Source organism: Aulonocara sp. 'chitande type north' Nkhata Bay, linkage group LG7, assembly GCF_057382095.1.
Source record: "Aulonocara sp. 'chitande type north' Nkhata Bay isolate Kocher_YH1m ecotype deep benthic linkage group LG7, A_spYH_male_GT1.1, whole genome shotgun sequence".
Taxonomy (NCBI): Eukaryota; Metazoa; Chordata; class Actinopteri; order Cichliformes; family Cichlidae; genus Aulonocara; species Aulonocara sp. 'chitande type north' Nkhata Bay.
The window spans coordinates 19,170,796-19,198,350 of NC_141350.1; the positions used below are offsets into that span (position 1 = coordinate 19,170,796).

A 27,555-nucleotide genomic window follows, 5' to 3' on the forward strand; every position below is an offset into this window, starting at 1 on the left:
AGACTACTTCCTCTACAAGATGAATTCATACGAGGCGGTCGGGAGCCTGGAGAAGCACAGGCTGTGACGGTTTGTGCAGGAACACAACTACTGCTGAACAAGAGTTAGATTTGGGACTGTGGAAGTTGAAACTGGCTGTGTGTGAAGAGGAGGACCACTGTGTACACTGTGGTTTCTATGCCAAAGGAGCCAAACATAGCTAAGAAGACCTGCATGAGAGAGTTGTAATTGGTGGTGTTTTTTTCCATCTCATTTTTACTAGCGCTTGTTTTAAATTTAGATTCTTTTACACACATGCATGTGCAGGGGATGTTTGTGACAGAGAAGTCTGGCTGCCTCAGGGTGCCATCTAGTGACTTAAATATAAATATATATAAAAATGGGAAAAATAATAAAAGTATACTGAGAATCCCTTATTTGCACATCCGAAAGAAAAAAAATCACTGTTTTTTTGTGCCAATGTTTTGCGATTATGTACAGTGCCACAACCTTCTCTTAACAGAGTTACGTTGACAGGTGGCTAAAACGATTTAAAAGAACTTGTATTCACTTTGTTTGATGTTGAATGTTTCTTGTCTTACTGTTTTTTGATTGAAAACTGTCTGACTGCAACAAAAGGCACATAATAACACTGCTAACTTGAACCAGATTTGGACTTGTAAGCCGATTATCGAAGTTGTCTGCATCTGTAACTTGCCCTGAGGTGTCACATGAAAATACAAGTGTTTCTTACATAAGTCCTCGCTGGTTTTGTAGTATTTCCACTAACTGCTACACGCTGCATAAACGTGTTTAGGAGAATTATAAAATGTGCAGGATTTGACAGAGCTGTCAGAGAGACTTTCCTTTGACAGCTTTTTACAGCTTTCCCAGTATGTTGTGTGCACACTGGAAAGGTGATAAAATAAATATATTGAAAGTTTAAAGTGTGCATAGTAAATCAGTTTACTTTTGGAAGGTGTTGTTAATGAGCACCATACTGTTCTATAGTGTATGAACAGCCTCATGCTGAAGAAAGTCTAAACTAATTGCAGATGGCAGTGCTTTTGCTCCAGTGAGGCCCCGGAAACCAAAAAGTAAGTATTTAAGGGTGCAGATTAAAATGACTGATTAACCTGTTGGTCGTTAATTTTCTCTGATTGTTAATGTAGAGAGGATTGTGTAAGCAAATCATCACATTTAAGAGGCTAAAGTAAAAAATAATTTCAGCTATTTTTGCTAAATAGCTGACCAAAATCATGAATTAGTTATCAACATAAATGTGTAACAACATTTTACTTTCTCTTAGTGGGTTTTTTGGTGGGCAGTGTCACTACATGCTCACAGTTTTAATCACATCCACGTATGCATCCGATATTTTATATTTTAAAAAAAAGAACTACTACAGCAAGCGCAGAGAATACACTTTTTTAATGTAGTAGAGACACAGATGTTGTTAACAGTAGTGACGATTGCCATCTAGTGGTGTTTTGGCAACATTACACTTTGTTAGTTTGATTTAACTTGGTAGGTTAGAATCGGTGTAAGAAGAAGTGTAGAAGCAAATCACAAATGTAGTATTTCAAGGCGCCATATTTTGTATTGTAAGAAACCTTACACATCATACTCCGATGCTCATGTGACTTTATTAATATGTGAACTCGCACTTACAACTTCTTATCCAGTCCATGGTAACAGGGAGCTGGAGCCTGTCCCAGCAATCATAGTGCGAAAGACAAAGTACAGTTCAACGGGGTTAAACCAAACCTTCTTTTTATTATTTTATTATTTATTTTTTAAAAAAAATCCACTTGATTGCTTCTATTTTTAAATCACTCTATCAACTTTAGTCTGCTATGGTATTTGTTAGAGCTGCATTATGCTACAGAGAGTGCATAGTTAAAAATAAATACACAAATAAATAAACACTGGCATACTTTGTGGTAAAATATAAAGTACGTACATTTTAAAGGGGGTAACAGATAATACAGATATGTCTTTTGGTGCCATTATTCTGGTAATGTCATTTGACCGACCTAACCCGTAAGAGCCCAGACCGGTCAGAAAAACTACGGGAGAGTCAATGGCTGTGTCCCAATTCAGGGTCTGCACGCTTGAAGTACGCATTTTAAGTGCGGTTACGTCACCGCCACGCGACGACGGCTGTCCCAATTCGAAGTGTGCTTCAAATGCATACTCCAAATGCGCCGTCGATTTCCCCAAATATCAAGCGTGGTCCGGTGCACGCTTCGTGGTCCCATATATCCCACAATTCATAGCGCGGCGGTGGGTGGAGCGGTTGAAGAGGTTTTTTCTTTTTTTTTTCAAAACTTTTTTGAAATTATAAAGCGAACAGTCAGTCATTCCAGTTCAGTTTGTACAGTAGACATACAAGGCAAATAAGAGTAACAATATACAGTACAATGAAATAAGAAGGATAAATAAATAAAGGATAAAAAAGAAAAAAAGAAAAAAAAAAGGGGGGAGTGACAGACTTCATAACAACTTTGTACTTGAAAGTTGTGACAGCTCATTCATTAAACATTTCTGAATGAATTTCAATCAATGTTAAACCTTTTATATTGGAAGGTAATTTAAGAGAGTTCGAGTAATATTCAATTTCAATCAAAAACAAATTAAATGATGGGGTTGAGTCTTGAAATTGACATTTATGTATATGGAATTTCCCTAATAAGATGGAGCGGCCGAAGAGTGAACTGTCAAAAGTACTGAATATGACGTCACTTATTTATGTGCGAATGTTTAATAATTAAAGTCAGTCATATATCCACAAACACAACAAGCTGAAAGTCAGATATATATATATATATCTATATATCTCATATATATCTATATATCTCATATATATCTATATATCTCATATATATATGAGAGCTGGATAGCGTAGTGGTTAAACTACACGCCTTTGGAACAGAGGATCGCAAGTTCGATTCCTGCCTGGGGGCGTCTGTATCCAGTAAGGGTCCTAAGGCTAGACCCCCTATGCTAAGCAAGCCTACCGCAGACATGAGCGAGACAGATAAATATGAAGGCATGCCGGCTCGGACGTCGCCCGGATCAACAAGGTCCGCGTCAGGTGTTGAGGAACCAGGGCACCCTGACGAAAAGTGGGCTACTGGAACAAGAAGGCATCGGTGGGCAAGGGACGAAAACAGGGCGTTGTTGGAATGCTACTACGCAAGTAACCCCGGCGGAAGGGGCTACATGAATAGGATGAGGGACCTATGGATTCTTCGATACCCAACATCCACAATGACGGCGAAACAACTAGTAGCTCAGTGTTCCAACATTCGAAAGAAGGGACTGCTCTCACAGCTAGAGATTGACGAGGTACAACACAAATGCTACGGCAAGGAGGAGTCAGGACGCCAGGTCAGGGGGGAGATATCATCACCCCCACCCGAGATTGGGTACATAGCCCCAAGTGCGATAGGAGAAGGATCGTTGAGTGCAAGAGGAACTGACCTGAAAAATAGGATCATGGCCAAGCTTGAAACCTGGCAACCCCGTAGCCGGTTACCAAGATTACATGAAGTACCCTCAGAAGGTCTGCTAGATGATGTTAATGCAGCACTACGGGCAATACCTACAACCACGATTACCGACACTAACAAGCTGATCTATAATACGGCAGCAGTGAGATGCTTGGCTACAAGTTGAACAGCCTTCTCCATGGAGAAGGAGGCTAGAGGGCAAGATCAAAGTAGCACGGAGGGAGGTTAGCCAACTAACGGAGTTGCAGAAAGGTGCGACAAATAAGGTGCCTAAGAAATACAGCAAGCTGTCCATACCTGAGGCCTTGGAAACTGCCAAGCAAAGACTCACAGCCTTGGCCAGCCGCTTGAGGAGGTACACCAGAGAGATAGAAGGCAGGAGAATAAACCAGCTGTTCTCCACAGAACCAGCAAAGGTGTACTCTCAGTGGCAAGGGAACAATAAGAGAACAGCACCACCAAGGCTGGAGACGGAGCAATACTGGAAGAGCATATGGGAGAAGGACGCAACCCATAACGGCAATGCTCAGTGGCTAGTGGATCTGAGGGCAGACCACAGCGACCTCCCTGAACAGGGTCCAGTAACCATCACAGTGGCAGATATCCAAGAAAGGGTCTCCAGTATGAAGAGTTGGACAGCACCAGGGCCCGACATGGTTCACGCCTACTGGCTGAAGAAGCTGACTGCACTCCACGAGCATCTGGCAGCACAAATGAACCAGCTGCTAGTTAACGAGAGACACCCGGAATGGCTAACTGAAGGCCGGACGGTCCTGATCCCCAAGGACCCCAAGAAGGGACCGGTCCCCTCCAACTACTGACCAATAACCTGCCTCAGTACTACATGGAAGCTCCTGTCAGGCATCATATCGGCTAAGATGAACAGGCACATGGGTCAATACATGAGCGGGACACAGAAAGGAATTGGCAAGAATACCAGAGGTGCAAAACACCAGCTACTGGTAGACAGAACAATCAGCCGAGACTGCAAGACCAGACTGACCAACCTGTGCACTGCCTGGATTGATTACAAGAAGGCCTATGACTCAATGCCCCACAGCTGGATACTGGAATGCCTAGAATTGTACAAGATCAATGGGACCCTAAGAGCCTTCATCAGGAACTCAATGGGGATGTGGCGTACAACACTAGAGGCCAACTCCAAGCCCATAGCACAAGTTACCATCAAGTGCGGGATCTACCAAGGAGATGCTCTGTCCCCACTGCTGTTCTGCATAGGCCTGAACCCCCTCAGTGAGATCATTAACAAGACTGGCTACGGATACCGACTATGGAACGGAGCAGTTGTCAGCCACCTCCTGTACATGGATGACATCAAGCTGTATGCCAAGAGTGAACGAGACATCGATTCACTGATCCACACTACCAGGCTATACAGCAATGACATTGGAATGTCGTTCGGACTGGAGAAGTGTAGTCGGATGGTAACAAAGAGAGGGAAGGTAGTCAGAACTGAGGGTATTGAACTACCAGAAGGCAACATTGCAGACATAGAGGACAGTTACAAGTACCTGGGGATCCCGCAGGCAAATGGGAACCATGAAGAGGCCGCTAGAAAGGCTGCAACCACCAAGTACCTGCAGAGGGTCAGGCAAGTCCTGAGGAGTCAGCTGAATGGTAAGAACAAGATCCGGGCCATCAACACATACGCCCTGCCCGTGATCAGGTACCCTGCTGGGGTAATAGGCTGGCCAAAGGAGGAGATAGAAGCCACTGACATAAAGACAAGAAAGCTCCTGACCATGCATGGAGGGTTTCACCCCAAGTCCAGCACCCTGAGGCTGTACGCTAAGCGGAAGGAAGGGGGCCGGGGACTGGTGAGTGTCAGCACCACAGTCCAGGATGAGACAAGGAACATCCAAGAATACATTGGGAAGATGGCCCCAACTGACCGAGTGCTCAGTGAATACCTCAGGCAGCAGAAACCCAAGAAAGAGGAGGGAGACGAGGAACCATCATGGAAGGACAGGCCCCTGCACGGTATGTACCACCGGCAGATAGAGGAGGTGGCTGATATCCAGAAATCCTACCAGTGGCTGGACAAAGCTGGACTGAAAGACAGCACAGAGGCACTAATCATGGCAGCACAAGAACAAGCTCTGAGTACAAGATCCATAGAGGCTGGGGTCTATCACACCAGGCAAGACCCCAGGTGCAGGCTGTGTAAAGATGCCCCAGAGACAATCCAGCACATAACAGCAGGGTGCAAGATGCTAGCAGGCAAGGCATACATGGAACGCCATAACCAAGTGGCCGGCATAGTGTACAGGAACATCTGTGCCGAGTATAACCTAGAAGTCCCGAGGTCAAAATGGGAGATGCCCCCAAGGGTGGTGGAGAATGACCGAGCTAAGATCCTGTGGGACTTCCAGATACAGACGGACAAAATGGTGGTGGCTAACCAACCGGACATAGTGGTGGTAGACAAACAGAAGAAGACGGCCGTAGTGATCGATGTAGCGGTTCCGAATGACAGCAATATCAGGAAGAAGGAACACGAGAAGCTGGAGAAATACCAAGGGCTCAGAGAAGAGCTCGAGAGGATGTGGAGGGTGAAGGTAACGGTGGTCCCCGTGGTAATCGGAGCACTAGGTGCGGTGACTCCCAAGCTAGGCGAGTGGCTCCAGCAGATCCCGGGAACAACATCGGAGATCTCTGTCCAGAAGAGCGCAGTCCTGGGAACAGCTAAGATACTGCGCAGGACCCTCAAGCTCCCAGGCCTCTGGTAGAGGACCCGAGCTTGAAGGATAAACCGCCCGCAGGGGCGTGCTGGGTGTTTTTTTTATATATATATATATATATACATATATGTATATCATAATAATCTGACAATAATATAATATTGGCCATATTATATTTACATTACCACAGTGAGATGGCTTTAGTGAACATGAACAACATTAACTAATTGTTATTTACTAACTAATCTTACATGACTGTTCAGCACAGAAATGAAGCCCAACAATCATGTTTTCCAGTCCAGTGGTCTCAGCCTCAGATACTCAACTAATCAAAGTGATGTCATGACAAAAATGAATGACTAACAAAACATTTTTCTCCTTCATTTCTGTCAAACAAAGCTGTATGTAACGTGTCTCACGGTTAGTATCATGGTTGCTAGGCAACCTGAACAGCGCGACGAAGAGTATACCGTCCCATTTCACAAGCCTCTCACTTCCGCACTTCTCGTACGCGTAGTGCGCGTGCTTCAAGCGTGCAGACCCTGAATTGGGACACAGCTAGCGTTGAAACGTTAACAGGAACTTTTCTCAATGCGTAAAGGGGCGTGGGTTCTTCTGGGTTAAACCAGATTGCGACAATTATGGAAATGCGCTCAGATATATGACTAAACAGAAAACACATCACATTGTGGCCTTTTCTTTGATAACACTGGAAAACGAATGCAGATTATGAAACGTATTTATGGCCACAGTGTAAATTCACATAATTTGAACATTTGAATATCAACATTTGTTGATTTTATTTGTAAAGTAAGTTGATCCCATTATGTTGGTCAAGCAGCCTAGTGCACTCACACGTGGCACAGCCCTGGACACCTTACGCACGGCTGGGTCTCCACCTCCTGTAGGTGCGTAGTTGTGACACAGCTGGCACCAGTAAAACCAAAGCACTGGCCCCATTTCATGCCTGTCAACTCCAAGTAATCAGCTCCCAAATATGTCGAGGCTTTTTCTTGATTGCAATCTAACATGGTGTGATTTACAATATGCGCAATGAACGCCGCATGGGGTTTGCTGGCGGTTTTCAGTCTGGTGTGTCGCGTTGAGTCGAGGTGCTCACCGACCTCCTATTATAAGAACTGCTGGATTAGACGGTTCCCGGGGATTTTCATCGATATTGAGGAATCTCAGAGGAGAGGGGCGCAGCTTTTGAAGCATTATCAAGAAGAGACCGCGCTGAAATGCAGCCGCACCTGTTGCCTTACCAGAAACTGTGAGTTATACGATCATCACTGGTTTTCTCTTCTTTTACTCCTGATTAATCCTCTTTCTGTCTTTTCTCATAGTTTCCTGTAATCTGGCTATATTCCACTATGATACCACTCAAGAAATCTTGAACTGCTTTCACCTCCACTGTCCGACTCTGGGGAGCTGCATTCTGAGTCACAGAGACAACGTTGTTCTCTACAATATCACAAAGGGTAGGTCGCTTTAGTGTCTGGTAGAGGTGGACTTCTGTTCTTTTAATGATATGAATACTGTGCATATCAAATCCTTTTAGATCCTGTTAGATTCTTAGGGATTAGATGTAAATTTGAAATAACAATTTCAAAATACTATATCTTACAGTAAATGTCTATAACTATAGATGGTTCAAATTCTGCATACAGTACTGTGTAAAAGTCTTGAGTCACCCCTGATTTTGTGTATTTTGCTTCCAAGGAGTCAGACTTCCTTGGAATTTGGAAGTCAAGTGGTCTTGAGCAATAGTTCTCCAGGCTTTCTGAAGCCCTTTCAATTTTTTTTTCTTTGGACAGTGGCTGCTTTTCACTCATTTGTTCCTGACTATTTTCATATAACTTTGTGTGTGTCTGTGTGTTAAGGCTCTTAACATTCAAGTATAAAAAACAATACAAACCTCCCCCCAATTTTAAATTGTATCTTTAGCACCTTGTTAATATCAGCCTCTGGCAAAAACACATAACATGTTTGATGTTCAAGTTATCATCAGTATTTACAGAGGAGGTCAGGAGAGAGGCATCGGTGTAACTTTGTGCTGAACATGGGGGGGTCAAGATCTCTGTCTAAATAAATAAATAAATCTGGGTAAATTCCCAGATGATTAAACATGCGACTATTTTGCTGGTAATAAAGAAAATCAACAGTCTATTTATGCAAGATAATTCATAATTTTATTGGGGGGGGGGGGGTTATATTGGTTGGGTCTGATCATTGAGGGGGTCATAACCCTCCTGGAAATTACACCCCTGGAGAGAGGTACAGCAGCGGGTGTCTACAGCAAAACATGGACATGATGGTGTAAATAAAAAAAGTACAGTCAGATTTTTGATCCATCATGCAATGCCATCTGGAAAGTATCTTATTGGCAATGATTTAATTTTTTTGCATGAAAATGATCCCAAACTCACTGCCTAATGCAGTCGATGTATACCTGGACAATAAAGTGTACAGTGGAACACTTTTAGTCATGCATTGGCCTTCCCCAGAGCCCCCAACCTTAATGTCACTGAAGCAGGGTGGGATCATCTTGACAAAGAACAGAACTAAAGGCAGCCAACACCCAAAGAAGAGCTTTGAATGTCCTTCAAGAAGTCTGGAGAACTATTGCTGAAGACTGCTTAAAGAAATTACAAGAAAGCTCACTCAGAGAGTTCAGGCTGTGATGGAGAATAAAAGTCATTATATCAAATACTGACTTTTGTTAGACTTGTACAACCACTGTTTTTACCTTGTATACTGCATTTCCATGTAGGTTTACATGTAGGTAAACTGTTGCACCTACTTCACTTACTTTAAAAAAAATGTAAAGACATGAGTTGTTTGGAACTTTTGCATAGTACTATGTAAAAAATATGATTGATCAGTCGATAAAATATTTATCCAAGTGACCAATAGTAGTTAAAACGATCCCCACCAGCGGCAAAGCAAATATATACGACTGAGAATCAAATATTTCTAATATTTCTTCTTCTGATTTTAGCATGTTGCATAGGAGATTCCCAACTTCAGTGAAGTAAATTATCTGAAAATCGTTTTGCTTCCAGCTTTGCTTTTCTTGCAAAAGATGCATAGCATTTGTAGTTGTCACTTATTTTGGAATAACAAAAAAAATCACTCGCTATTAAACGTTTAGATAAAAACACCAGCAAAAACATGAAAAGCAAACAAACAAGCACATTTTTTCGTATTCTAGGTGTGGATCCTGATCTGTTGGTGTTTGGAAAATACTTCACCTCTAACGTGCGTGTGTTACCCCACCACTACAGCCGCAATAACGCCTCAGAGCCATTGGTGTCAGACAAGCGCCAATTTATTCATCCGCCTCCGCCCGTTAAACCCTCCACTACAGCTGGCAGAGTTCATGCCCCCACAGAGGCGTCTGTCATTGCCACCACAGCACTGCAGAGCACCGGTCAGCCTTTAGCAGTTTCCACAACTACGACTGCTGTGCCTTCCACTGAAAAAACTCCCCCATCTTCAAAAAAGTATGCACAAACAACAGCCGCAGTTGTCTCCACCACTTCTCTTCCAGATAGCATTACTCCATCTCCTTCATTCACCACAGTTAGCACTCTGGGCCATTACAATTCCAAGATTCTGTCTGCTTTTTCTATCACAAGTCCACAATCCCCAGTATCCACCCCTACCCGTCATCCCACCGCCACTTTCTCTCAGTTGGCCAGCAGCCCTCCAACTTCTGCAGCTCTTATAAGCTACACAGAAAGCAGCAAGCTGTATCTAAATGAGACCAAGGGCAACCATGGGAGGAACCACACAGTAAGCAACGAGGGAGCCAGTGGAGATGACACCCTACCAGGCCTCGGACATGGGTGGTATGTGGCTGCTGACACCTTGCTGGTTGCTGTGGCCATTTGTATCACAGTGCTGCTGAGCTGCTGTTGCTCTATCCTGCTGGTGGTGAGCTGGAGGGGTCAAAGAAAGAGGATGGGACGCTACAGTACATCATGGAGAGGGAAACGAGGCTCCATGCGTCTGATAAAATACGTGCTGGTCAAGGAGAGCTCCTGAAAGTGAGGATATTTTGTAACATTGTTGAGGAAGAAATCCAAAATGAAAGGACAATTTACTTAGAATGTATATGATTACATAAAGGATTATTTTAGGTTAAAGTATTTTGTTTTATTCTAACTAGATGGGGATGGACAGCTAAGGCAGCTCACCTGTGTTTTCCAGTTCTATAAAAGCTGGACCAGATAAACTGCTTAGTCTCTTTCTGCCACTCCGACAGGACTCAACCTATTTGTGATGTTTATCTGTTGGTTAGATTATGTTAATTAAATTATTTTTTTATTTCTGTAAACCTTTTGTGTGGACTTGCTCCTTATCACCTAATTTGTGCCAATTTGTCATAAATGGGGGCTTGTCCGGGATATTGAAACCTGTTGGTAAGATTAAAGTGTATGCAGTGTTGATGGCTAAGTTTAGCTTATGGTTTGATAAATACTTAGCCTAGTTTGGATATTTAACACTGTGACCAAAGTTTTAGGGACTTCCACACATGAATTAGATTAATTAATTACATACATTAATTAATTTTGAGTTATTTTTTTAGGCGATGTTGGAAGAGAGCAGGATTAATCCCTATTTTTTAAATTGGTCTTCAAACCAAATGTCTTTATCTTTTTGAGTGAGTCTAACCACATGTGTAAGAGCCATGCATCCCATCAGATTAAACTGGTTTATTAGGAGACCAACCAAGTTTTTTTTTTTTTTTGTTTTTTTTAGTGAGCCTTGAGGCACCTGTTGTTGTGATTTGGCACTATATAAATAAAAAAATACCATGAATTGAATAGTGTGGTGGAGAATGTGGTTGAAGAAATTGTCTTTGGAACATTTCTGTTTTCTTTCCAAAAACTACAAAGTTTCTGGCTCGTTGGTGCCAGTGGAACTGGTGGTGCAAGCACTAACAAGTATATGTCTAAAGACTGAGATTAAGATTAGTTTGTACTCAATAAATAGGACTAGATAGCCTGCACTCTGTGGTTAGTTCATCACTATTGAACTTCTTATGAGTAGTCCTCCTTGCTCTCCTGCAAGCCTTACAAATGTGTTTGGAATTCTCAAAGATATTTGTGGTACAATTGCGTGCAGTAAATGTACACAACTGGTAAATGTATGATGGGTAAGAACTGCAATTAGTTCGGTTCCCTCTTTGTTAACGTTTTAGACATCTTGATTGGTTCGATAGCCTTGCTTTGGAGGAACCTTGTTGTATGATACTTTGGTTCATACTCAAACTTTAATTCCAGGTTTGTTTGTAGCTGGAATATTTGCAAAGAAGTGTGATGTTTGTTTGTAGCTGCAGGCAGGCCATATGGTGCTGGGATCATTGTGAGGAACTCTGGTGTTCATTCAGGGAGCAACGCTTTGATTTGCTGTTGAAATTAACCAGTTTTCTTGCAAGATTAAAACTGCTATTTAAGGGAGGAAACTTGTTGCGCTTTTCTCTATGCCAGTTTGATATTTTTTTTTTTAAACAAACTGTTTTAAGCACCTTACTCTATGATACCTTCTTTACTGGTAGTTTCCTGTTGCCCTTCATTTGCTCTGACAAGGGAAAACCTGGGCTGGTAAGATGGGTGGAGCTGGCAGGGAGTACAGGTAGTTTGCGGTTGCCACTTTAATGACTGGGTATATTTTTTACATTTTCTGTTACCTTGATTTATAACTTTTTAGGTTAAGTTCTAGTTTTGAGGTGGAACCTTGATTTTAAGATGGTGTGGGGGGTGACACCATCTCAATGTCTGAAGGAACTCCTGGCCTGTTATCAATTGCCTGACATGGGAGGATTGTCAGCTAGTGCAGATCCCTTGTGCCTTTCAGGCTATAGATTAACTGTTTAGTCTCTCTTAGACTCCACTTGGATTCAACCCATTTGTAATGTTTGTCTGTTGGTTAGATTATGTTGAATAAATTATCTTCTATTTAAGAAAACCTCTTGTGTGGACTCTCTCCTTTGAGCCAATTTGTGACATTAAGGTTTAGGTGAAACAACCAAAAACATAGCTGCAATGGTTCTGGTTTCATTCTGATGCAATGAATGAACACAAGAGCTGCCTACACCCATTTTCTTTAAGAAATTCGATATAGTGTCCTTTTGGCTGGCCTACATTTTGATGTACTTCAGTCACTTTAAATGTAATTGATGCCAAACCTCAAAACATTGGCCACTTGTCTACACCAGTAGTAGGTGGAACTTAATGGGCACTTTTAAGCAATTAATGACTACGATTCAAGGATTGTTTAGGTCATCAATTAGTCGTCTTTAGTGGGATTGATGACAGATTGCTTTTGGATCTGTGGCTTTTAGTGTTTAACCTTTAATTCATCACACCAGGCTGCCCCTGACCTAAAAGTGCACAGATCACAGATGAAACTAAAAGTACCTTTCAACAGCTTGCTGGTGAAAGCGTGCATTCACGGGGTGCTGTTCTCTGAATTCACAGTGCGGGAAAGGGATAGACGTTAGAACAGTAACTCTTACAGTATGTTTTTATTGCGTTAAAGCATCGCCTTGTCATGAAACACTCCGCATACAGTTTTATCTTTGTATTAATGACCTCCTCGCATGCCAGTGAATATTTGTGAAAATATATACAACTAACACATTCAGACCCATGATGTTGAAATATCCTGATGCATTATGTACAGGGACAATTCCAAGTATGTAAAAATGTTTCTTCTTGTTGCTCTTGTTCACTGACATTACATATTGAATACTTTCTTGACTGCCTCTTTGTACTGCAGCATGCTGCTCTCGCTCTCCCCTTCGTTCTTCAGCCGTGTGACCGAGTCTTTATAGTCTTGAACGTCTTTCCTTCCCAGCAGCTGCTGTCGCACTTCTTCACCATCTCCCTCTCCTGCCACTTTCATGCGTAGGAGTACATCCAAGATATTCTTCTGAGACGGGCTGTCCTCCCAACTGTAGTCCTCCATGTCTGCCACAGTCTTCTCGGCCTCCCAGGCCTCAGTTTTCTAAAGAAAGAAAGAGAATAACATTTCTAACTTTAAACAAGCAAAACAAATGACCACAGGTTAAATTATGAAAAAGAAAAAGAAAGTTTGGATTTGTAATTCAAGCCACATTTTGATTGGAGTTCTGGTCCAGCAATTCCCACTCACAGAGATGGTATTTCCCATATGTAACTCTCCGTTTGCCGCCTGTCTCGTTCTCATCACATTCCCTGAAGAACAATACGACCCATTGTGCAGCAGCTTAAAGCAGGGCAGCAACAGGGTCCTGCTCGCAGGTGTTTGGAGGTTAATGACCATCATTAGCTACATATATGTATATTTGATCCCCATGCTGTCTCCAGCAAGTCCAGATCTAGTGACTGAAGAGCAATCAATACTTCAGAATAGGTAAGCAGCAGCTATTCTACTGTTAATCACAAGCATGAAGCAGTTCTTGTGACTGAGTCTTAATGAATAATAGCTTTACATTTTTTGGAGTGGGTTTGCAGCTGACACACTGACGCTCTAACATTTTATTTTTCCACATTTAGAGATTAATACAAAATAAAACAATGCAAAGTGTTGTGATGTTTGCTGTATGCAATGCTCAGTAGTTTGATCAACAGGCAGGATATTTGATAGCTCACCAGTGGGTTAAATGCCCCCCAGTTTCTTGAAATGACAGGTGCTAGGCATGCGGGCACAAAAGCAGGCAGAGTGCCTCTTAGTGGTAAATGCGTGTGCATGTTGGAGGCAGCTTTGAGCGGTCAGCCCAAACGCTGGCCTGAATTAGCACACACTGGAATTAACAGGCAAAGTCCATCTCTCTGACTGAGGAGATATAATCACCTCGGTGGCTGCTAACAATTGGCCCCTTTGTGAGCTATCGTTACAACCTGATCAGTACGCCACTCTCACAGCTTCCACAAGCCTGCTGGACAAGCACTGTGCCTTCCATTGTGTGTTCAAAAGGGCAGTGGACAGTGTTTTGCTTCCTGGCTTTAACAGCCTTTTCTCAACTTAAACTTTTTTTTTTTCTTTTTTTTTGGCTAAGCCATGTCAGGAAGAGCTCCTAAAGGCAGAGGTTGCACAATCGTGCTCTTTTATGTGGCTGGCTGCAGATTCATGCCAACAGTGCCTAAGCACTGTTGGCCTGGTGGCACACCTCTCCGATGTGGCATGGTTTGCTTAATGTGAATGAGTATCAAGGTCAACACCTGAGAGGGGAGTCTGTTTTCTCCTCTTCTGTGGGTAAATGTCAACTGGACAATGCTGCTGTTTGCCATCCTTCTGCCCATTCAACTCTGCTACCTCCCTAATGGGCTTTAGTCTCTCAGATCACTAAGCAAGATGGACAAGATTGCCCACAGTGAAAGGTGTGCCATGTTGCTAGTTGTACGTAAATGCCACCAAAGATGAAACGATATGAAAACATTTTCAGTTTTTGTGTAACTTGGTGTACCCCAGGCTTTGACCCAGTTTCTCTTCCTTACAAATGGCTTCTTGACAGCTGTCATTCGACTGAGACCATTTCTGAGGAGACTTCAGTGAACAATAGATGGACCAACTGAAGGGTCAAAAAATGTTTTGGGTCCGTGTCGGATGTTTGCTGGATTTTTTTCGTTTCTTAAGGACATGACCTTTAGATAATGTTCATCTGCTGTCGATAGTTTTTTAGGACACTTCTTGTTTTCTACTCTCCCATTTTCCTCAAATTTTTTTAGGGAAACACTGCACACCATGTCAAGATATGCCAAGTTTTAGTAGCTCTTGGGGAACCACCTCGTGGCTACAAAAATACTTTACATTTGTAGATGTAACTGCAGATTCAACTAAAGAAATGGGAACAAGTTAAGCAGTTTTGTGACATGCTGTTATTAACAAAGTGCCTAAAAATACAATTAAAATCAGTTGTTTGCTAATTATCTGTTATGTGTAGACACAGCAATGGTTTAGCCCCTTAAGTTACTTGACCTGTTGTGCTTGAATGATTCATATTCTATCAAAATTTAAACTAATGTCCTCATGTGTGGATCTGGCACAAAAAAAAAAAGAAAAAAAAAAGTAATTCTTTGTTTTTACATTCATCAGGTCCCAATCAGCCCAAATAGCAAAGAGAAATTAAAAATGCATGCCATGAAAGAGTTCAGGTCTTAGGAGGTTATTAAAAAAGAAAATTTCCTTTGGAAGTGGTCTGAAAATTAGTGAAAAAGTAGCCAATACCCGAAGATTATTTTAAAGACCTTCAGAAATGCTGCAGAACTATTGCTCAGGATTACTTTTAAAAAATGTATAAGAAAGTCAAAATATAACGAAAGGGGGTTACTCAAGATCTCAGCACTGCATTTATTCCAATCTGGGGTGATCATGATATGATCATGACAAAGAAGGGATTTCATATGAAAAGAAGCTACAAATATAAAAATATTAGAAATCTGAAAAAGAAATGCCGTCAAAATAAGACTTCACTGGCTTTTCTGCTAAATGGTCTAAGGTACCAATTTGTTGGTATCTAGTGCAGGAGATACTGTTTTTTCTAAAATATTGAAGTTTTGCCTTTTGTCCTCATAAACCAAATATACAAGACAACACACAAAATCTCCCCCACATCAGCGCTGTGTTTATATTTCACATATCCACACTAAAAAGCAATTATTTTAAATTACATATCTTTTTATAATGGCAAAAAATAGATCAAGTAAGAACCCTCCGCTGATGAAGGCCCTGTGACACTTGTACATTGCATAGAGTGGTGCATTAGGTAAGACATCATGATGCATTTGAACTAAAACCTCTCCAGGGCAAATGCGTTAAAAGTGACAGCGGGTTGTAGAGGGTACGAGTAATGCCAGACAGCACCTGGCCTTTAAATGAATGGATGCTTGTTGAAAGAAGACAAAAGGTTAGAAAACAAAAAGAGAAACTCAAGTGGACGTAGAAAAGGCACAAATATCCCATCTAACACCAGGTAGAGTTGCGGAGTTGGGCCGAAGACTTTTACCATGGATATCCTGTTTGAAACTGTGAGTTCAGTAAGTCCGACTCACTCAGTTTACTGCTCCTTCAGTATTCAGTCACTGAGGCCAATTTATCGGACCTCCCTTCAGTTGACACAAGAACTAGTTAGAGTGGAAGAAAAATGTACAACTTACCCAAGACTCGTGGTAGAGAACTGTGAGCAGATACATGGCATAGTCATAGTTCTGCTGTCTCAGCGGGCAGCTAGCAGAGAGGAGAAGAAAAAAAATGTACGAGGACATCAGTTTAATCTTCTTTTAACCCTATATTTTCAGGAAGAGGTGTTTACCTGTCAGTTTTGATGGTGAGGACATCTGTGTTTTTGCAGTATCTCTCGCCAAGGAGTTTGATCATTTTCTTCCTTGCATGGTCATCTAAGTTCAAACTGGACAGCTTTACCTTGAAAGTTGAAGATGTGAATAGATTACCACATAATTTAAATCTAGTCCTTCCGTGACACTTCACTAAATAAAGAGACGTTCACAACGAGATTAGGGCAAATGTGATGTGCTTATGTGCTATAACTCCACCATACATCTGTCTCTAAGGATTTAAGAATAAAACCTAAAGTCTGAACTGCAATATGTAATATTTATTTTTTTAACCTTTGCAAAGCTTAGACTGCGTGGATTAAAAAAACCCTATAATTTTTACAGATCAAACACATGCCGTGTCCCAGAATCACATAAGCTGCTTGTAGAGATGATAGATTTTACCTCCACTACATTGTTTATGGCTCTGCTTTGAACAATGCAACATTACTCCATTTATAGGTAATACAAAGCACAGGTGAACATTTATTTTGTGCACTGCACTGAGGTACTGCTGTTACAAACATGCACAGAGCTGCTACAATGGTTGAGACTGTGTGTCCAGCATAAATAAACCTCTGTCACAGAATTGATTTCCAGGATTTTCCTCCTATAAAATATTAAACCACAAATCAAAAATAGAAAATATATGTTAATTCAAATATTGATGCCCCCCACACCTCTTACAAATAAGGGCTTAGTCAACTTGTTCTAGATTTGGAATCTAACTGTGTGAGATTTGCCCTTCAATCTATCTCCCTGCCTAATCCACCTGGATTACTGTTTAATTCCTACCTTGCTGATATAATCTAAGGCAATGTGTCAGGAGCAGATGGCTGGCGATTAATGGTAAAAAAAACAAAACAAAAAAAAGCCAAACCCCAAACATTCCAGTCTGGGAAAGAAATCGCACATTTGTCAAAGGCAGTTTGTGATGCAAAGCAGGATTTCTTTGGCACTTTTTGGAGTTAAAATGACTACAGGCAGTGTGATAGAATGGGACAAGGAAACAACAGCTTTGTTTGTCAAGGTTCAGCTGAAGGAAGTTGTGTTTTTCTCTCCTCTACCCTTAACATCACCCTGTAAAATAGAACACAGGCCCAGTAACTTCACAATTAAGAGGGCATTATTTATTACATTTAATTGATTCTTGCAGTTAAGTTAAAGAGACGTGCATTTCCATGTATGGTCCTGCTCATAGGGAAGGATTGCATATTGATGGATTAGTTTTGGGAGGGGGATTAAAAAGAATATTAAAATGTCTCAGCAAATATTATTTTTAAAAAAAAAATGTTGTTACTTCTTTTATTGAAAACTAAAAAGTTGCCAAAAACCCCATAACAATTAACAAGAATATTGACAGAGCCTTGGCACAGGAAATATAAAGTAATGACCAAAGACTAATCTCTCTGTTGACTCAATAGCATCATTTTGCAGATTTTAGGTCACTAGACGATGAAGATCTTTCTAGGAAGTCAGACAGACACGATGTCAGCTGGTGATTATGTATCCCAGTAAATCTTTAATCTCATTTTACATGTGAGGTTTTTGATCACCTGTACATTAACAAAACCCAGTTAAAGTCAGCATCAAGTAAAAATGGCAAAACTCACTCTGAGATGGACGATACGAGCTGAAGGGTTTCTGAGAGAAGGGCCAGCGGACACATACTCTTTGCTCTCTAATTTAATGGGGAAATGCTCATCACACTTGGTATCAGTCTCCAAGGCAGAGGGCCACTCTGTACAGAAAGCTGATAGCACAGAAAGGCATTTAAATGTGCTGCTGAACAATAATGAAAGAAAGAAACTGCTTTTCTCTAACTAGATTAGTAAAATATGAACTTACGTTTCAGAGCTTCACAGTGTTTCTTAATGGCTGCTGGTGTCAAATGTAGAAAGTTTGGTATCTGAAACAGAGAAAAAGAGAAACGTGACAAACTTTCCCTCTCTTGATTTCACTCTCTTGGCAAACTTAAATCAGCAAGTCTACAAACTGTGAAAAAGTATTTGCCCACTACCTGATTTCTTTGTTCTTTTGCATATTTGCCACACTTACATGCTTCAGATCAAACAATATTAGTCAAAGATAACCAGAGTAAATACAAAATGTCATTTTTAAATTTGGGTGTGGGTAAGTTGGGTTAACTTGAACAGAACCTTTCTGACAAAGTGAAGCAGGCTAAAAAAACAAACAAAAAATAAAACAAACCACAGTTAAAGTCATCCACAAATGGAGAATAACCCAAGAGTGACTGGCCTATAAACATGTCCAAGAGTCCATCAACGACTCATCCAGGGGGTCACAAAATAACCCAGAACAAGACTTAAAGAACTACAGTTCTCACTTGGTTCAGTTAAGGTCAGTGTTCATGATTCAACAATAAGAAAGAGACCAAAAAAACGAGTTACAAGGTGAAAACCACAGCTGACCAAAAAGAACACAAACCCTGGTCTCATCTGCTGAAAAAAACAAAACATCTCCATGAACCCAAAGGACTTTTGGGAAAATATTCTGTAGACTGACAATACACAGGTGGAACCTTTTAGAAGGTTCGAGTCCTGTTACATCTGGCATAAAACGAACACAGCACTTCATTAAAAGAACATCAGACCAACTGTCAAGCATGGTGGTGGTATTGTGATGATGTGTGGCTGTTTTGCTACATCAGAACCTGGACGTCTTATTGAAATTGATGGAATCATGAATTCTGCTCTCTATCAGAAAATCATGAAGGAGTTTGTCTGGATACTTGAGGGTGCATGGGAGTTTGCCCAACCAGTCTACATGTGTTTTGTGGACTTGGAGAAGGCATTCGACCGTGTCCCTCGGGGTGTCCTGTGGGAGGTGTTGCGGGAATATGGGGTGTCTGGCCCATTGCTACGGGCCATTCGTTCCCTATACAACCGTTGCAAGAGCTTGGTTCGCATTGCCGGCAATAAGTCGGACTCGTTCCCGGTGGGTGATGGGCTCCGCCAGGGCTGCCCTTTGTCTCCGGTTCTGTTCATAATTTTTATGGACAGGATTTCTAGGCGCAGCCAAGGGCTTTCGCTTTGGTGGCCTCAGAATCTCATCTCTGATCTTTGCAGATGATGTGGTTCTGTTGGCTTCATCGGGTGAGGGCCTCCAGCTCGCACTGGAACGGTTCGCAGCCGAGTGTGAAGCAGCGGGAATGAGGATCAGCACCTCCAAATCTGAGGCCATGGTTCTCAGCCGGAAAAGGGTGGAGTGCCCACTCCGGGTCGGGGATGAGTTCCTGCCCCAAGTGGAGGAGTTCAAGTATCTCGGGGTCTTGTTCGCGAGTGATGGGAGAAGGGAGCCGGAGATCGACAGACGGATTGGGGCTGCAGCTGCAGTAATGCGGACGCTGCACCGGTCCGTCGTGGTGAAGAGGGAGCTGAGTGTAAAAGCAAAGCTCTCAATTTACCGGTCGGTCTACGTCCCTACCCTCACCTATGGCCACGAGCTGTGGGTAGTGACCGAAAGAACGAGATCGCGGATACAAGCGGCAGAAATGAGCTTCCTCCGAAGGGTGGCTGGCCTCTCCCTTAGAGATAGGGTGAGAAGTTCGGCCATCCGGGAGGGGCTCAGAGTAGAGCAGCTGCTGCTCCACATCGAAAGGAGCCAGCTGAGGTGGTTCGGGCATCTGACAAGGATGCCCCCTGGGCGCCTCCTGGGTGAGGTGTTCCAGGCATGTCCCACCGGGAGGAAGCCCCGGGGCAGACCCAGGACACGCTGGAGAGATTATATCTCTCGGCTGGCCTGGGAACGCCTTGGTATTCCCCCGGATAAGCTGGAGGAGGTGGCTGGGGAGAGGGAGGTCTGGGCCTCTTTGCTTAGGCTGCTGCCCCCGCGACCCGGCCCCGGACAAAGCGGATGAGGATGGATGGATGGATGGAGTTTGTCTGGCCTTCAGTTTGTTTTTTACTTCTCATCCGTAAATAATCTGCTCTTTCACGTGATTCAGTTTATTTTGAAAAGTCTCAACAGGATCTTGAGCTTTATTGTGAAAGGTTTATGTTGAAAATAAACAAGCGGACACGCGACGGTCTTACCGTCGCTGTTGCTAACGACAATGCATAAAAACAGGCGCTTGTCCATCCATAGTGTGGTTATATAAAATATAAGAGAAAGAGAGAACTTTAAGAAATTAATATAGCCACTACAGTGACCATCAAAACGATGAAAAAATATTGCCGTAAACAGTTTATTTTGCGACCGCACAAAACAAACGATTGCGTAAAATGAAACTATAGACGTTTTTATATCGTCATCCGATGTATTTCGTTATATCGAACAGCCCTAGTATGTCACATTATATTTGCACACACACTAGAATAGATTTCTTTACCGCCAAGTCTGAGCTCCTTAGAACAGCTGAGTATGATCTGCATGATACAATCTACGTCCAAACTATCATTCATCTATAGATGACAAACAGTTCATGACCTTTACAACAGAGCTTAAATTATATTCAGACATAAACATCACCCATTTCACGTGAGTGTTCAAAAGCAAATCTCTGGGGCTGCATCAGCTGATTTGCAAGCAAGTGGGGCGCCAGAAAGTATGTGTTAAGAAGTTAGAACATCAACAAAAAGCTGAAAGATGCAGTTGAAAGCAGTTTACTGATAAAACATGAGCATGGTAACAAGAAAAGCCAGATGCTTTGATTTTAAACCACTGAGTTGGTACAGATGTTTAAAAAAGGTGATTTTTCTTGTTTACTTTGTTTTATTAGGCATTCCCATATTTGTTTGAAAGATTAAAGAAATCTTTATTGCGAATGAGTAAAAACCGTTTTGAGGCACTTTAACCTCCATCTATCTGTAAATGAACACAAGCCTTCGAATTTCTCCCAGATGTAAGAGCTACAAAATGAATTCAGCATTAGCTGCTGCCATTAGTAAAGATCACATGAACCACAGACGGGCCAGTGACAATGAACAAAAAGAATATCAGCTAACACCAATGTTTGGCCAATAAATCAAGTCATCCATTATAACTTATTTTTTGAACTGAGGAATCGGGGACCACCAACTGAACTGACAGAGGCAGTGAGAGTCGATTTCAATCAAATATAACTCGTTAACAAATGCCAGACACAAAAGATAACTTCAATAAAAAAATAAAAATAAATAAAAGTGGAGCCTCACTGTGTGGAGTTTCCATATTCTACCTGCGCCTGTGGAGTTCTCTCCTGGTATTTGATCTTCCTCCCACAGTACAAGGACATGCACATAATAGTATTTGGCAATACTAAATTGCTGTAGGTATGAATGGCTGTCTGTCAGGCCTGCACGGGAATGACCACTAAAGCCTGATGTTATCAGTCCATATTAGCTTTGTCCCAATAAATTGGTATTGGCATTTACAATGGCCAAAAATGAAAATTTAAAAAGTAAAAGAGGTGGGAATAAGCATTGATGTGTCATAGTTTGTCCATTAGGGGGCACTCTGTAACTTCCCTGTTTTTAAACTGCATCGTTATGTTATCTAGAGATGAATTATATATATCTATGCAATATAATATATTAAACAAACGTTATGACTAGCTATATATATCTTTTGTGCGTCTGAAACAAAGGAAAAAAATATCGGCCAATATATTAGAATATTGGAATTTTTAAATCATCAAATATCGGTATCAGTCTGGAAAAAAAAAACTATACTGATCAGTTCCACTGTCTGCCTGTCCAGGATGTAACCCACCCCTTGCCCTATGACACCTGGGATGTAACCCACCCCTTGCCCTATGACAGCTGGGACAAGTTCCAGCTCCTTTGCGACGCTGAATTAGATAAGCTGAAGATGACGGCTGAATGGTTGATTTATACCCTTTTCTCCTACTGAAAGCACATCATTATGCTCACTGATCCACCACAACACTCCGCTTGCAGAGGGAGGCCACTAAAGTGATGATAAACAAAGGCCCTCTAAATTCTATTCTTTTGAATAGAATATATCAAAACCGAGTTCAAACCATCTTCACCCTTAACCCCTGTTGGAGGTGTTACGTGTTTGTTCTGATTTAATTAATGGAGGATGTTGGAGTAGCAGAACAGAATTTGAACACGTGACAGTGCTAACCACTACATCACTGTGGTGCCCCTAAATACAGATATCTTCTGTTTTTAAAATTTTATTGGTGGAACTTTTTGCTCATTCTCCACATATTCATGTTTTTGCTATTATGATCTACTTGCACATTTTCAGATCTGCATAAATAAAAGCTTGGAAAAAAACAAAAAAAATCTTATTGTACAAATCATATTAAGAGGATCCATAAAGTGTATATTAGAATAAGTTGGTTGAACCCGACCTTTCAAGATAAAAGGTCTGGATCTGAAAGATAAGCAAACCAAATATGGTTTAAGGCTTTAAATATGTATAAATATGTTTAAAATTATATAAAAAGGTTGAGTTTCTTAATGCCCCTAAAAATGGATTGCTCATCTTTTCATTCATAAAGTAAAACACAAACATATAGATGCTATCCAATGTAAATGCTGGAAACTGTAAGGTATATAATATATAAATCTATGGGCCAAAATGTTGGACAGCAGTTACAGAAATATCTACATCCCAGAAAATAGAAGTGACACATTTCAAACACAGAATCATTATAATGCTCTAGATAAAAACATTCAGCACTGAATTGTTCAGAATACGCTGCTTTTAAAGGGCATGTAAACAAAGTGAAAAACAAAATCCGCTTGATCCTTTTGAGTGAAGGATATTATAAGACAAACAATTATATAAATTATCCTATACTGACACCAAAGTAAACTTAATGGTTCACAGTCGTGGCAAACGATTACACAAAAACCCATCTATGACTTATAATTAAAAAAGAAAAAAACAAATCACCAAGCGTAACCAAGGGACATACAGCAGTTTAGCTCCTCATGATGAGCTGAGAGAATGAAATCAATATTGTTATGCTGCAGATATCCAGCTGTGATGGGTGAAACTAGCGGATCTGCAAGTGGCTTGAGTCCAGATAGAGCAGCTGGTGTCTGGACATAGCAGCTCAGTAATCCGGGCACAGAGATACAGCGACTAAAGCCATGCAGGAGAGCAAAAAGGGCTCAACTGGAACTGCAGGAGCACTCGCCAGCTTCAATTAACTCAAACCATCAAAGATAAACAAAGAGAATACATCCAGATACAGCCCAGAGTCAAACGTGTGCAGCTAAATGTTGTGTAAATAATCATTCAGTTCATCACAAAACCATTTGTTCTGTCATTCTTTATCAGATTAATTCATACTTTGTGCATATTTATCACTTTATCTGAGGAGAAAATGTTGTTTTCTTTAGGGCCTCTTTAGGGCATGCTGGAAGTAATGAGGTCTGACCTTGATTAGCTCCAAATTGCCTTTCTTCTCTGGAGGAATGCCCCCCTTCACAGGGTACCCCATCCTCAAAGGGAGGGGGACGGATCCTGGCCTGAAGGGCGCGGCCGATGGATAAACTGCAGTCCAGTCCTGATCCACTGGCATCTTTCCTGTCCTGGGCTCCCCTGCCTTTAACCCCACACAGAGTGCAAAGGAAACCATGAAGGAAAAAAATCGTGCCTGTGTGTGTCTTTATGTATTGTTTTTTTGTGGTGGTTGTTGTATAGCCACAATGGCAACTTTTTATCGTATCATTCAAAGTGCATGCATTGTGTTACACTCAGTTTTGATAAAAGCTGCACACTCACTTCTCTTCTGGGCCTTCGAACAAAGGGTCCTCTACCACCTCTGTCTGGAAGGCCTAAAATAAAGTATCATATACATTTTATTTTTATGAAAACACTCAAATAGAGTAAATGTCACAACGTTGTTAAACATTAGACTACATCTAGCAACTTTATCTGTGATCACACACTCTTAACAAACAGTAGGTTGTGTATTGTATGCAGGACCTTTGTTTCACTTTTGCTTTTTTGCTCTTAATTCAGTTTGTCAATGCACAGATAAATAAACCACTGTAAACCAAGAACTCAGTTAACTTTGCTTTTAAATAAATTTAGTATATGTATTTCTTATATGGATAAAGTAAATGTGTAGCATTCATTTAATTGTTAAGTAATAAATATCAAATGAAAAAGGTGTTTGACTGAGTTAAACACCTAAAAATTATTCTTATTATCACTCTACATGTATGTAAATGATGTACTTGAATATAACTTGTTATTATAATGAACATAACAAAATAAAAACAAAATGAGTAAACTATACTGAAGAAGTATCCCATGCCAACATGTTCTCATCAGTCTGAAAAGCTATCATTTTAAATAGCTATATATAGCACTATTATCACACTAACCTTCAAAACAATCTACCTTGAAGAGGAGGTCAGAGGTCAAATGTGACAATTTGTTAAAATCTTTATACAGCACTTGCTATACATTGACAACACATACCACACTTGTAAGATTCAGTTCTTGCATTATAATGCTTTTTCTCAATTTTTGATCAATAAATCATTAAGTTGACCTTGAAGACATTGATGGATTAACATGTCTCTGCTCTACACACCTACAAAGTTTTATCAAAATCCATTCAAAACCTTTCGAACTACCGTGTTTACAGACAGACTGCCATGCAAACGCTACCAAAAACATAACCTCCTTGGCAGAGGTAATTAAAGTTTAGGACCATCTTTTGCTGCTACTTTAACTATTATTTTATCTCTTCTTTCCCCTTAGCCCCACAATGTATCCTAGCAGGTGGCTGCCACTCCCTTAGCCTGGGTCTACTCTTCCTGTTAAAAGGGAGTTCTTTCTTCCCACTCTTGCAAAGCACTTGCTCATAGTAGGGCTGGGCGATATATCGAGTTTTTTAAAAATATCGATATATTTTCATACGAGATATAAGATGTGACAATATCGTTTATATCGATATAGTCTATGTTACGTTATAATTATACTTGTGGAGCCCAGGTTTGCCTCTCTTTCATCCACTTATGTCTCTACGCAACGTTACTCGGCCTCGCCTCTCCTTCACTGAACACAACTCCCCCTCCCCCATAGCTTTACCTGCAGGCAATGACAAGATGAAAGAGGAAAATCTCCGTTAGCGAGTTACCTCGGATCGCCCCGTGCGTGGGGCTGGACGGTGTCAACGTGTTAGCGAGCTAACCGCGCTAACGACATGCAGCCAGGAGGGGCTATATCGAGATATGAATTTTGGGTAATATCGCCCAGCCCTAGCTCATAGCAGCTTGCCTGATTGTTGAGATTCTCTCTCTATTAATTGTAAGGTCTTTGCCTTGCAATATAAAGCACCTTGGTGAAACCATTATTGACAGATGGAGCTATATAAACAAATATAGAATCTAGTTTTTACTTTTATTTTTGGTTAATTTGATTTTGGTTAACTGAAACGTTCTTTTCAAATTTACCTTTACTTTTTTGGTTTTAGTTAACTAGCCTTGGCATTACTCTCTTTTCTCAGGAGTGGAATGAAAAATTGGATAAAGGAGCCTTCGTTCATAGACCGTCTATAAGTATCTGTCTTTGTAGGGCTGCTCAATTAATCGAATTTTAATCACGATTACGATCTGGGCTTTCAACGATCATTAAAAATGACTGAGCCGATTATTAGCCCCTCCCTCGTACTTTACTCTCGCGCTGCTCCGTGTGGCAAATCGAGCGCACCTCTCTGCATTTCGAACACGTGTCACAACAATTAAGAGCAGCGGTCCCCAACCTTTTTTGCGCCACGGACCTGTTTATGCCCGACAATATTTTCATTGACCGGCCTTTAAGGTGCCGCAGATAAATACAACAAAATAAAACTAGTACCGGTACCGAAAACATTATTACTAACACACATGAAAAGACCAAGGAAAACCGAGTAAACGATAAAAACGATAACAAAATAACGCTGAAAACCGATAAAAACCCTGAAAACTATACATTTCACACCTGAGCCTCAACTCTCGCGGCCCGGTACCGGTCCGAGGCCCGGGGGTTGGGGACCACTGATTAAGGGGACCCGAGGGAAGCGGAAGCTCGGAAAGCTAAGCAGAAGTTATTTGGAGAGGAGAGTGACTGCCGCTGGTTGAAAAGAGGTAAAAAAAAAAAAAACTAAAAAAGTGTGTAAACTCTGCTACAGTGTCATAGCTGCACCACAGAGCAACACTGCAAAGTTCACTAAACATAGATGTTTACATTTTTCATTTATTTTTTATATTGCAAACATTTGCACTGTTATCAGTATTTGCACACTATTTTATGACAATCTTTAAAGCCATTATTCAATACATTGTTATTGTTAAATAAATATAGTCAAATAATCGAGATCTCAATTTCAGTGAAAATAATCGTGATTATCATTTTTGCCATAATCGAGCAGCCCTATGTCTTTGTACTTCTGCTGCTACTGTGCCTACACATCTTTTTGCGAGAGCAATGGAGAGTTTTTTCTTGTAATGATGATCTGCCATAATTTACAGCAAGTGTCTATCTTTCGGTTGATTGTGATGAGCAGTGTGGTCACTGACAGCCCAGGTAGTGACACATGGTGAAGCAAAAACAGATATAGGAAGCTCAAAAGGACATCAAAGACTTTCAACAACCCAGACATGGTCACCAGACACATCCGCTTTTCGTTTAACTAGTCACCTAAGTTTGGATGCTACAGAAGTCTACACAGGATATTCTATAGCTACTCTTGTTAATAACAGCACTTCATGCAGTTAGCTTAGCTTGCAGCTATGGTTTTGAATTGGCATAAATTCCCTTATAGCGACAGTGAAACTCACCTTTATTTCCAGAAGAAGAATTTATAGACAGAGCCGTTGCATATGTGGCTTTACCGGATGGTTTATTGAATCCAAGGAGAGGGATATTTATTCGACCTAGGGACAGAAATGTCTTGCTTGTGCGTGAAACCATGTTTTCTCAGTGAACTACGGAAGCCAGCGAGGGACGGTCAAACCCGATTGCGAAGCTTTTTACTCAGCGCGGAGCAGCACAGGCGCAGTTAAGCGTTTAGATAAGAACACGTGTGAAACGGCTCACCGCGTGTCGTAAACACTG

The 27,555-nt window shown here is 41.3% G+C and overlaps 3 protein-coding genes across 6 annotated transcripts in view; 2 read left to right on the forward strand and 1 right to left on the reverse strand.

Annotated features, from left to right (window-relative positions):
* Positions 1 to 926, forward strand: part of tead4 (TEA domain transcription factor 4) — a 37,541-nt gene extending 36,615 nt beyond the window's left edge. For all 4 annotated transcript variants that reach the window (XM_086299259.1, XM_086299260.1, XM_086299257.1 and 1 more), the window contains exon 11: positions 1 to 926. This exon is cut by the window's left edge and continues 187 nt beyond it. The gene's annotated coding sequence lies outside the window, so the exon portion shown is untranslated.
* A 6,174-nt stretch (positions 927 to 7,100) lies between these two features.
* Positions 7,101 to 12,295, forward strand: mansc4 (MANSC domain containing 4). Its single transcript, XM_086299261.1, has 3 exons — positions 7,101 to 7,469; positions 7,543 to 7,677; positions 9,411 to 12,295. Exons 1-3 carry the CDS (start codon positions 7,250 to 7,252, stop codon positions 10,244 to 10,246), a joined length of 1,191 nt encoding a protein of 396 aa, XP_086155387.1. The 5' UTR covers positions 7,101 to 7,249; the 3' UTR covers positions 10,247 to 12,295.
* A 364-nt stretch (positions 12,296 to 12,659) lies between these two features.
* mrps35 (mitochondrial ribosomal protein S35) lies at positions 12,660 to 27,554 on the reverse strand. Its single transcript, XM_086299262.1, has 8 exons — positions 27,279 to 27,554; positions 24,229 to 24,281; positions 23,882 to 24,049; positions 18,370 to 18,430; positions 18,135 to 18,274; positions 16,500 to 16,609; positions 16,345 to 16,414; positions 12,660 to 13,213 (listed from the first exon to the last, which is right to left on the reverse strand). The coding sequence occupies exons 1-8, from the start codon at positions 27,409 to 27,411 to the stop codon at positions 12,944 to 12,946; spliced, it is 1,005 nt and encodes a 334-aa protein (XP_086155388.1). The 5' UTR covers positions 27,412 to 27,554; the 3' UTR covers positions 12,660 to 12,943.
* Position 27,555: the final 1 nt, after the last annotated feature.